This window comes from Punica granatum, chromosome 1 (assembly GCF_007655135.1).
Source record: "Punica granatum isolate Tunisia-2019 chromosome 1, ASM765513v2, whole genome shotgun sequence".
In the NCBI taxonomy this organism is placed as follows: Eukaryota; Viridiplantae; Streptophyta; class Magnoliopsida; order Myrtales; family Lythraceae; genus Punica; species Punica granatum.
Window position 1 is genome coordinate 53,987,013 of NC_045127.1, and position 12,882 is coordinate 53,999,894.

The window sequence follows — 12,882 nt, forward strand, 5'->3', positions numbered from 1 at the left end:
TTGTACCGTCTTTCCGGAGTGCTCCAAATAAAAGAGATAAATAATCGTTGACCCACAACATCATCGATATTTTTGGATTGTCCTAATATATATATATATAGATATATATATATCTTTTGAGAAAAATCCAAAAAGAAAAAGGTTTTAGTTGTCATTTAACCCACAGCATCATCAATTATATATATATATATATATATATATATGATGTTCCGTGTTAGGGCATCGTCGCAAATATTAGGGCTCTCAAAATGACGAAAATAAATTGTCATTCTGTGTGATGAAGAGATATCTTTAGTTTATTGATTGCTATTGATCTTTATTCCTATTCTCGACTCATCCTAATAATAAAGTGTTTTCAATGAATCTCGAATTTTTACATTATTTTATAGGAAAATTTCTACTACGAACTCTACTGTGATTCAGGGAGATGTGGTCCAAAATTCATAGGTTCAATCCTATTCAAGAGAGTGTATATATAATTACTCGTGCAAAAATTTTAACAAATCCTGGGAGAGAGCCTTTATAAGGAAAGGATGACCCATCAAGCTAATTATCCTAAGTCCGAACAAGTTAATAGGATCATGGTAATTTAGATCAAACTCATGAGGTTGATTACTACAAACGAAAGAGTTACACAGCAAGAATAAAATTAATTATTGTCCTCTTATTTACACTTCACATGATGCATGACGTCGAACAAAATTGGAACGAAGACTAATTGCTGTTATTGAGCTCGGCAAGTTTGCTACGTTAAAGCAATGATGAGTTTGAACCCCTTCAACTTCAACATCAATCTTAAACCCTCTACATGTACTATTAATTGAAGGACATCTAAGAGACAGTATCGTAATGAGAAGAAACTTAAAAAATCCTTAATTTGTTAGGAAACGGGAAAAATAAAGGGAGAATTTAGTAATCCATCAAAAGAAAAGGAAAAATAAAAGGCCCCTTATTTTAATTAGAATTAAACAATGTGTTGGTTGAGTTGGAGTGATGAATGGTACAAGGTCGCCAATCGGCAAATTCGAGCTAGAAGATCTGCACATGATTTGGCAAATTTCAATTTCAATTTGTTTACTAATAGCTCGTCGACCAAATTGGGGACCACTGTCAGGGGATGATCAAATACTACGCAAAATTCACTCACAAAATAGATGAAGAAAAACAAAAAAACATCGGATTATTTAGCTAATCTTATATAAATAAATAAATAATTGTTTTGATTTTGGCCTCTGTAATCTTACTTAGTTATTTTTTGATGCCACGTGGAATAAAAATGCCAGTTAGGACATGTCAGGTAAGCATTTAAATAATATAATTGACAAGTTGGATTGATTTGGAAAAATAAAGAAACACTTGATTTTATTTGTTAGATTTGAAATATTTGTGGCCAAAAAGAAAGTTGAAATGTTTGGTTATTAAAAAAAGGATAAATTGCACTGATGGTTTAAAATATTTAACAAATGTTTCATTATGGTTCAAAAAGTTTTTTTCGTTACATGGTGGTATAAAATGTTTCAAAGTTATTTCATAATAGTACAAATCGCCAATTGGCCCTAACGCCGTTAACATTTTGCTGACGTGCCGCGTCCTATATGTCACTTTTATTACGTGAAACCAATCATAGTGCGCCACGTCATTTAAGAGAAAATAAAATTTAAAAAAGTCCAAAAAAATACAACAAAAAAATTAAAAAATACAAAAAAAGAGTAAAAATTTTGAAAAAAATAAAAATATTTTAAAATTTTGAAAATTTTTAATTTTTTTTAAAAATACAAAAAAACAAAAAAGTAAAATTTTAGAAAAAAAATAAAAAATTATTTTAAAATTTTGAAATTTAAAAATTATTTTTAAAAATTAAAAATTTTAATTTTTTTTTTTTTAAAATAATTTAAAATAATTTTATAAAAAATTAAAATTTATATTAAAATTATTTAAAATTTAAAATAAAAATTATTTAAAATTTAAAATTTTAAATTAAAATTAAAAGTTTAAAATATTTTTAAAAGTTTTTTTAAAATTTATTTTGAAAAGTTTTAAAATTTAAAATTATTTTTAAAAGTTTTAAAAGTTTTAAAATTTTTAGAATTATTTAAAAGTTTTCGACCACGTCAATAAGGAGGTGACACGTCAGTGTCGACTTGACGGCATCAAGCTTGAGTTGATGGTTTGTACCATCATGAAACAACTTTGAAATATTTTGTACCATCATGTAGTAAAAAAAACTTTTTGGACCATAATGAAATATTTATAAAATATTTTAGACCAACAATGCAATTTACCCTTAAAAAAATACCACGTGATTATATAAATATAATTAACTCTTAAAAAATGAATATTTATTTTTAAAAATATTTGTTAACAACTTTTTTTTTTTAGTTTATTGGGGAAATTTTAAAAATTTTATTAAAGAATTCCGCCGAAAATTTTCCGAAGCTTGATCGGGTATAAAGAAACAGTTATCATTATGGCTGATACATTTTGATTATATCCACTTGAGGGAAAAGAAAATAAGTGACAGGGGAGGCAAGGGATTAATTATCTTATAACCCACAATATCAAATATATGATGTGTTTTTTTGGTGAACAATTATATGATGTTCAATGTCAGGATATTGTCACCAATATAGTGGCTCCCTGAACGACAATATTTTTTTTAACAAAATATCTTCAATTTAATGGCTACACTCTATCATCGTCTCTATTTACGAGAGCATTTAATACGCGTATGTAACCTGCCTAATTAATTACCCGTAAATTTCCTAGGTTCAAGTAATTACTCGTGAAACCTGTCTAATTAATTACCCCTAAATTTCCTAGGTCCAATCACATTGTCTGATTGAAATTTAATTACTCTTAAAAACCCTAAAATAAATTTCTATAACCGTAAAAATTATAATATGAGATCCTAAAAATATTGAAACTTGCCATGTTTAGTTTGCAAGTTAAATTTTAAAATTATATCTTTAACCTAATTTTATCCACAATAAAACAAAATAATTCATACAAATTCAAAGAGTGGACCCTATTTATATCACTTTTTTCTACAACAAAACAAAATAATTCATCCAAAGTCAAATGGTGGGCCCCATTTATACCATTCTTTTCAAAATCAAAATCTGACTTTAAAATTATACTTTGAAACTAAACGCACCATAAAATTTTAATTTTAAAATCCGAGAAAGGAAATTGAGGTTTTAGGATTTTGTAGACTTAGATTATTATAATGCATTTAAGGGTTTGCGGTGGTGTTATGATTTTGAGTGGGCAATTTTGGATTTTGGGTTTTTTACTATAATTATTAACTAATGCATATATAATGAGTCCACTAAAATAATGTTCACATTTCGGGATTCCTCGGCAGAAAAAAATCATTTCCGTTCTTGATTATAACACTGGAAAATTTGAAACTTTAGTTGAATAAAAAATTATTATTATTATTATTTAAGTGGGAAATTAGATCCTAAAACGACATGCATAAAAAAATGACTTGATGGGACCTACTTGACCGGTACTAGTCTCTTTAACTCGTCATCATTACTATCTACTATCCAGGACAGGAGTACATAGTACCCCTAGGGCCTTACTTTTTCGTTTTAAAATGTTATTTTGTTTTCTACGTATTCGTTTTAAAAAATAAAAGTAAAATAAAAGAATAGCACATTTTTTGGGTAAGGAAAATGATAATATATTTGATTAGTCTTCGGCAAAAGTATTATTTTCTATCCCAATAAATGAAAAAGAAAAAGGGATGGGTATATATGCTTTCTTCATCTTTTTCAAGTAAATAGAAAAATAAAAATGAAAACAGAGTGAAAAATAAAGCAGGGACATTTCCAATTCCAGGGGCATTTCGCACTTGCTTTTACCTTAAGTTAAAAAATAAAATAAAATAGTTTTGACTCTACGTTTTACCCCTCTGTACACACATATATATTGATTGAATCTCGAGTAATTCTTTTTTGACCGTACGTTTGTCCTTCTCCGTATATCTCACTCCTCTCCTCCAGTCCCCCGCCCTTGCCCTTGCCTGGATCTTTCTCACTAGCTGAGCTAGCTTTGGTCTTTGTTTTTGTTTTTTTTTTAGTTTCCCTCGATCCCATCCAATATTCCTCATGATATGCATATTGATCTTCCGCATGCATCTGCAGCTCTGCTTGATATCATTTGCTTAATTTCTTCCACTGTGTTTCAGGCTCTCACATAGCTCAGGGAGAGGAGGAGAGGAGAGAGAGAGATGTATGTCTGTCTGTCTCGATCCCATTCCTTTAATGGAAATATATATGATCATCAGAGCCAGCTTGCTCTCATTCTCAAGCTCCCAACAATGGAATGGCGAGAGAGACGGCATAAGCTAGCAGCTGATCAATGCACTCCCTGCCCCTGCCTCTGGAGGATTTGGCGTGCCAAAACTTTGATCCATCTGATCATCTCGTTCCCTACACACAATAATAATTCATCTGCAGGTATGTATCAGTGTATCATTATCCCTACTATACTATATCATCACCTACAGCTTGCTAAGCTAGCTTGAGCTATAAATAGCAGCCCCCCGATCCCTTCTCATCACCCTCAAATCTCTCTCATCTTTATATATTACACTGCTCTCTCTCTCTCTCTCTCTCTCCTGTCTAATTCAAACGTCCGGTATGGCTCTTCGTCATGATCGTATTCGCTGGGCGGAAAGCGATTACAATGGTTATTGTAATCTGTGTTGGGCAGTTCTGCCCTCATCGAAGTCAGTCTCTCTTCATCAGAAGGATGCACACCGAAACGCCCATTGGATTTGCACCAAGTGCCAGCATGGGAGGCGGTTCTTGACCAAGGCGGACCTTGCTGAGCACGTGGACCGGCGGCATCCGCAGCCATCGAAGGGAAGGAGCAAAAGGAGGGACGAAAGGGAGGAGGATGCCGTCGATGATAATGCCCAGAATAATGCTGTTGCTTAACTAGGCGCATAGCGATACTCTCCATAGACTTAGCTAGCTCATCTAGTCTCGGTCTGTTAATGTTTTAATGTTAGCGGGTCCCCCGTGTTCATCGCAGTCTAGTGTCGTTATCATTATCGTTAAATGTGGTCTCGTTTAGTACATTGTCTCCTCGTCTGGTCTCCTCTCGTACGTGGTCTCGTTTAGTCATTTTATCTTTGAGCATGCTTTACTGTGAGCTTTGCTCAAGTCTTAACATTATTATGTATATTACACGTTTATATATTGTTTATCTAATTTTCGGTGCACTCACACAGTCACGGCGGCATAGCAGTTTTCTGTTTTTCAGTAGCTGACAGCTTGAAGAAGCTCATATATGTGGCTCAATATATCAGTGTAAGTTGCTCACGGACATATGCCGTTTGCTTCGTGATGCATACCTTAAATAATTAAAATATGTCAAAGATAATATTGTAAATTAAAATAGATTTTATGCCAAGACGACCGTGACGAAACCTAGCTATAATATGGTAGAGATACCAATTGATGATAATATTTATGAAAGATGAATTGAATAGGCCATAATGAATTAAGGAGACGAGGTTGAGGAGGGAAATTAACAACTTAAATGACCTAGATATGTTTCTTGGAGCGATGAAGTACTATGGTCATGGCAAACTGATAGATCTGCAAAGGCTGGCCTGGAAATATTTCTCACCGGCTTGGGCCCTGGAGAAATTAGATCAGCCGTCCCGACCGGGCACGCTTGGCGAGTCAGAAAGTTAGCTGTCAAGGACATATCGAATGTAGCAATAATATACTTAGTATATCAAGAAATAATTAATTAGGTTTATAAGTATGATTTATGTCTCAATTAATTATGAGATATAAACATGTTACACATCCAATTTCTTCTTGAAGACATGGGTGCACCGAACCCATAAAGGCATATATATATACTAGGTACGGGATCGCTTAGACGTACGTACATTTGATCCGTATTCCCCTCCATCGTGGCACGATGGGGGCAACGGTCTATGCGTATCATGATTGGAGTCTTCTCTCCGCACCTAATGCATTTACTTACACGAGCTAGCTGGCATGCAATAATAAATTAAATTAATTGGCAGCCTCGTAAATTTAATTATCTCCATCAGCGCTATATGTCGAGTTAACTGTTTTATGTTCTTTTTTATGTTATTATTATTATTTTTTTGGGCTAATGCAGCCGCCATCGCTGAAAGAATTTGCTTACTTCAGGCGTCCTTTCGCGTCGTGGTGTCTGATCCTATCCTATGTGAATCAGAATGTTAAAATCGGGATCTCTTATGTTTTCGGGTCCAACAAACGTCTCTGAAGTTTGAACAGCTTTTCCTGTTCTATATACATTGTTGTCGGCTCACGCGTAGCTCTAATTGTAACGCCTCTGAGACACGTACTTGCATACAAGACTTACATCCATGAGCTTGTGAAGGACCCTGCCGCAGAGAACTATTAGAAACTGTGTTTTTTTTTTTTTGAGAACGATTAACTAATTTAAATATAACATTTGAATATTCTATGTATAACTAGTGGATTGGCATGTGCCTTGTATCACTGAATTACCACAAAATGAAACAAATAGATCTTATTTATAACTTGCAATTGGTATTTTTTCGATGTCTTCAAAGACATCACACCTGATAAACTTCTCACAACAGGGTTTGCATATGTTCGCCTTCCACCAAATGAGATCAATTCCTAAGATAACCAGCAACTATTCGAACCCCTTAAATGAAAACATGTTTAACCCTGAGTTTTCAATCCACAATCCAAATAAAATCAAACATTATTTAGTCTATTGCTATTTTTTTCTTGCCATAAAAGAAACAAAAAAAATTAGGAACGAAGTGAGCTCAATCTGCTTTGTTGAAGACTTGATGATGGAGACTCACTATTGTTGCCCACATAGCCTTTCCATCTTGTGTCTTCTTGTTTAATTGTCTGTTCCTGTTAATCAATTATTTAGCAATATCATGTCGCTGCAAAAACATTTTAAGTCCAAAAACTTTGAGAGAGAAATATTTCAAATTATATATATATATATATATATATGAAGCATTGTGATTAATTACCTTCATAGCTGCTTCAGTGCCCTCCCAACTAAGGCAGTCTATAATGATGTTGGATTTTGTCCTCCTGTCCTACGTAAACATTAAACAAGAGAAAATGTAGTTATATAGCTAATTGAAAATCAATATAATTAGTAAGGAAACTGTTCCAAGCGTAACTCTTACCTCAAAAGGATTGGCTAGTTAAATGGGCTGGAAGAAGTCAGCAATGTAGTGCATTCATTTTTAGCTCGGTTGGTGAAGTATATTGGTGCTCATGTTGGGACGCTAATAATGTATCCCTTTTCAACATTGATATTACTTCTCTTCTTCCGAACCATGGTTATTTTCTCTCTTCATGCAATTTTTCAGCGAAAAGGTGACCCTACAAATGTTGGTCCTAGTAGAAAGGAGAATTTTAGGCTCGTTCATTAATGATTTGGTACCTACATACTATTACATAGAGAGTCAAAGTAAGAAATTTTGTTTAACGTAGTCAAGGCTAAAATAATATCAGAAAAATTTGTTCAAAAATTCCTACATTATATAAGCGGATAGTAATCAAATAATTAGAGAGTTGAATCCCTGATAAAAACACAAAATCATATAAAAATTTTGAGAATCATGAGTAGGCCAGAAGTATATTAAAAAAATCTGAAGAGAAAAATAGGAAAGACTGTATACTTGTGAGAGGTTGCTTAAATTCACGAAATCCATTCAAACGTAGATCACAACATAATATGCCCATTATTTAAGAAATCTCATGAGAGCAAACCTCAAGCAAATGAAGATCGGAATCTATATGGCTATTTGGCATTTAAAACTACAAAACGGCTCGGTACAAAATAACAAAAATAATTTTACACAAATAAAAAGAGGAATCAAAGATGCATCTTCAAATTGTCACAAGCGGTTCAAGAAAGATATCTACATTCTCCGAAAATGATTCAGAACCAAAGGAGAGAGCATTATTAGATGATTGAGCAGACTCGAAGAAAGAATACATTATTTGAAACTAAATTCGATAAAAAGCCCATGTCAATGTATTTGTGAACATAAAAACTTTCTTTTTGAAACAAATCCAACTTCAAAAAGGGCTAGGATGAAAAGTAAATTATCACGAGCCACTACCAGCTTCCACCCCCTCCTGGATAATCGCAGCCACTATGTTATTGTTCTGTCCCTTTAAAAAGAATAATTTTTTTTTAATTTCTAAAAAATCAAAAAGTAATATAATACAAAGATTATTCGGTCAAAGTTCAGCAAAAGAAAAGTTTTTGGGTCATCTTGTAATGGTGGTAATAACAACTAAGAGTACATTCACATTTTACGCCAAACAAAATCAACTTAATCACTTAAGCACTTAATTCATTAAGTATTCAAAAATTAAATACTTAATTTTCAGCATTGATTTTAACTCCAAACAACACACACTAACTAAATAGAAAACAAAATAAAAATTATTCATAACTAAATAAAATGCACACTTTTACTTTGCTTCATGAGTTGGCAAATGTCACATTACCTGGTTCATTAACAGCCACTCGATTTATCTACTCTTATATTAACTGGACTGGAACAGTACATTCAGGCATATGAGAATAGTAAGGCCGAGGATTAAAAAGAACGAAGAAAATGAAGTAACAATGTTCAGCCAGCAGCAAGCCCTATCGTAAAGACACAAAAAAAAATGAACTTCATAATATTTTAAATTTAAATGGTGATATTTAACCCAAAAAAATAATAAATAATAAATGGTGACAGTCAGTATTCCTGATATATTATGTCTTCAGATACACAACAAAGGATGATTTCCGTTGCTTTCAACTCTTAGTTAGAAGGAAAATCCAAGCAAAAATTTCATCAAATTTGAATAGCACCAGTGTTAAAACTTTTCTGAACACAACAAATCAAATCTCCAGTTTCAATTATAAAAGAAGAAGAAAAAGGTTACAAATCTGTTTAATAGTAGAATTCAGCTTGATTCTCTAGAAAAAAAAAAAAGCACAGTCGTGTTTAATACCACCAATTTGAAAAGTTGGTGTGTTTAATCTTAAACATACGCATAATAAACTCGAATTTGAAACATGCAAGTTGTTCCATTTGGTGGATTTCAATAGAGGTTGATTAATCGACAACGTAAAGCATATATCTAAGTTCAAACAGTTCAAAAAATTGAAGTCAAGAGCAGGGAATATCAGATGCGAGAGGATGCAGGTTGCGGCATATATAACAGGCCCTCCAATTTTCAATAGAAGCGCTCTGCAAAAGCGGACCTTGATAATTGCAGGAGAAAGCAAGAAAGAATAAGCAGAGAGAGTGTAAACGGGGGACAGAGATGATCGTGGGTTGTATGGCAATCAAGCACGACACTCTGGTGCTGCTGGGTTGATCGTGGGTTGTATGGCATGCAGAGGGCAAAGTTAGGGGCTAGGGAGTCGGCGGTGGCGATTGCGAGGGCTGTAGATGGAGTGGCTAGTCGGGGTTGAAATCGAAATGCGAAACTGAGCAATGGACGCGGAGAGAGGGCGCAGATATTTACAAGATGCTAAGCATTGGGTGAGAAATGCAGGGGCATAAGGCAACATGGTGGATCGAAGATCTCAATGCGTATAGGGGATCATTTTCAAAAGTGGGCAATGGACTCTGAAGAGTGGGCTGGAAGGAGACAGCTACAGATGAAGGCCAGAGGGTAGTCGAACAGAGCAGGTCGAGGCTTCTCGATGGACCGACCGAACAAATGGGCTGGGCTTGTGCTAAGTTGGGCTGGCAGTGCAACCGGTAGTAGGATCGGTTGACTTGCACCGATTCCACGATTGTGCAATTCAACTCCCGATCCAAGCCCGATCCTACTACTTCGATCTGCTAGGTGAAATCGGAATCGCTTGTCACCCCTTGGGTCATAGAATCGTAAGATTTTACGATTCGAATCACGATTCTAACAGTCATTTTTTGTGGGTTGATGGCACATACAATTGATCGAGTCAAGCTAGATCCTCGATCGACTAATTTGTAGCGGCTCTATATGATACACGAGCTTTAGCTTCAATTTACAAGCTAGCTTAGCTCCAGGTTTCTATATATATCTTGAGCATGCGAGGTTTTCTTTGAAGTTAGCTAGCTAGCCGGGGGGCAGGTTTTCGAAAAAGTTTATGTGGGATGTTATATGCTGAAAATCGAATGACTACCCAACAGAGACATGAAGCCTGAAGGGGCGGAACAGCGGAGGTCAGACTCGTGGTCAAATTAATTCGAATATGACCTTAAGTTAACGAGTCGTGTATTGTTCTTCCACATCTGGTAGCCATCCCAATATAATGTACCATGAGGAACAAAACTACAGCATTTTGGACTGGAAATGCAAACTATTCAATTAGCGGTTGAATCAGGGGAAAGCAAATACATGCATGCAGATAATTCTGCGATAAAAAAAAAACTTTGAACTTGATTATGCCAAAAGGAAAAAAAATTCAAATTAAGTTATATACATATGCGTGGTTCATTGGACGGGGAGTTAGAACAAGGATGCATGCATATATTAATTAGAAAGTGGTATTTCAAAGTTCGCCTTTGGGAGGACCCATACAGGCGGTGGCATGAGTCCCTTTCCAAAGCCGACGAAATCAAACGGCTTACAGCACTGACTCTCGAGATCGAAGACACCCATGTCAGTCGCTCCAAAAGGTTGATAAGGAGCTCCAATTGGCCAGTAAAGACAATCATCTACGTAGTAGATGCAGTTTGCTTTGTACTCGGGGAAATCACGAGTTGAAACCAGCACCGACTCGTTGTGACCCAAGAACAGAACCATGTCGTCAAGCGTTTTAATGGGCTCTGGCTCTGCTACTAACTGCATCGTCGACCCTTCTTTCTTCTTCACCTCATAGAGTTCGAAGCGCGTCGTGATGCGGTACCTTATGCAGCCGTTCTCATCTATTTGGTCGCTGACTTCAAGACACTCTTTGATGTCATCCCGAACATCTTTAGGGGTGCCGATACTCTTATATGTATGAATCCTGTAAATCCAGAGGAGATGTCCGTAAGGTGTCGCAACAAGGTATGTCATGCCAGAACAAGCACTATTAAGTGGCCGTTCAGCGAGGCATCTCAGAGTAACAGAGACGGAGTTAGATTCGAGTTTGTTACTGCACACATCGAGGCACATCAATGATAAGGCGTTAGCTGCATAAAACTTTCCATTGAAATAGGTTACTTCTCTGATTAGGAGTCCATCCCATTCGACATGAATCCATGTGCTCCATCCGCACTTAAACAAGGCAAGCCTTCCGTCTTCGTAAATGGCAAGAACCTCATAGTTGTCCGGAGCAATAGAAGGATCAGCAGACAACACAACTTTTTGGACTTCATATTCGTGGTCGTAAAACCCGTATTCCCCAAGTTCTTCTTTAGTCGGAACCTTACTCACCGGAGGGAGATGGATGGTTGCTCCAGATAAAGGATTGAATAGTGTTAAAGCCAAGGTCTCCTCGGTGAAGATCAACCATCCATGTGAACTACAACACCGCTCATTATAAGGAACGTGAAATCGGGAGTTCATCACGATCCTGTTCTCGACCGCATTGTACCAACCTGCAGAAAAGTTTGTAATTTTATGTATCATTATCATTATTAAATGCATAAGATAAGATATGAGTTCGAGCGAAATATACAACGAAATAAAGTTTCATCGATCATGCCTTGGTATTACTATTAAAAAAATAAAAAAGGGGGCATATCTCTTCTTATACAAACCTCGACATGTCGGGGTGTTGTCCTTTGCCGGAATAAGAAGGACAGGAAAGAATGGCCTTTTGTGAGTTAGGGCCTGATGATCGCGTGCGGCGGAGAACCAGTCCTTGCATACAGCAGCAAAGTGTATATAATCGGAAACTTCCGGCACTAGTCTTCCCAGTATGGAGATCAAGAGGTCTCTCGGCAGCGCGGCCCAATTGTTCGCCGACTGCTCTATCATTGAACATTCCTCGCCGAGCACAGCAGAAGGCATGTAATTGCAACCGAGACGCTCCATTGTTTCGATTTCTGGAATAACCAGTAGCCAGAAAGAATAATAGAAGTTTTCGACCAAGGGCTGAGACGGAGCCGCGAGAGCGAGGACGTCAGGGAGAATGGGTAGCAAGGCTGAGAACGCGTAACGCCGGCCTGGGTATGGGGATACGTGTATATATAATTGTTAATAAGGAAATTATTTTTCTTCTTTCTTTTTGGGTAAAAAATAGACAATGGAATTTTCCTAAAAAAAAAAAGACAATGGAAGCTCTTAATTAGGCAATTTATATCGTGATATCTTCATGTCTATTATATCTTCTGGAACGTTTACATCTTAATTTTATTAAGTTTTAGTCCCGCATCATGTAGTTTCCTCTTTAAACGAGCCCGATTCCAGAAATTTGAAGTTCCCTTTCCATGGGCAGTTTATTACGATTCCATGCCAGATGCACCCAATTCAATTGATGCAACTCTTTTTTCTTTTTCTTTTTTTTCCTTATAAGAAGTTAGCAATAAAAATGAAAGTTGCCAAGACCTAACTCTATTTTCATTAAATGTATACTAGAGAAAATACCCACGTCGCAGCGAGAAAAATATCCGTACAGTCGTGAGTAATTTATGATGTCGTGGATTTGAAACCATTCTTACACACGTATAGCTCCTGGTAACGCCTACAGACATTTACTTGGATACAAATTTTTCTATATTCATGGGCTTGTGAAGATGGACCCCGAGAGAAGAAATATTGATTGTTATAGAAATCGATTGAATATCCTATGTATGGTGATTCTAAGTACCTTCAAAATTATTAATTATGATTGAAATTCCTTCTTTTCCTTTTTGAATTGAGTGAATTG

General features: G+C 35.6%; 1 protein-coding gene across 1 annotated transcript; it reads right to left on the reverse strand.

Annotated features, from left to right (window-relative positions):
• Positions 1–10,539: 10,539 nt before the first annotated feature.
• LOC116192978 lies at positions 10,540–11,595 on the reverse strand. The gene has a single exon (XM_031521692.1). It carries the CDS (start codon positions 11,574–11,576, stop codon positions 10,557–10,559), a length of 1,020 nt encoding a protein of 339 aa, XP_031377552.1. The 5' UTR covers positions 11,577–11,595; the 3' UTR covers positions 10,540–10,556.
• Between the last annotated feature and the right edge of the window lie 1,287 nt (positions 11,596–12,882).

Excerpts from the sequence above, each read along its gene's own strand:
- LOC116192978 (XM_031521692.1), bottom strand. The coding sequence starts at position 11,576 with ATGAACTCCCGATTTCACGTTCCTTATAATGAGCGGTGTTGTAGTTCA.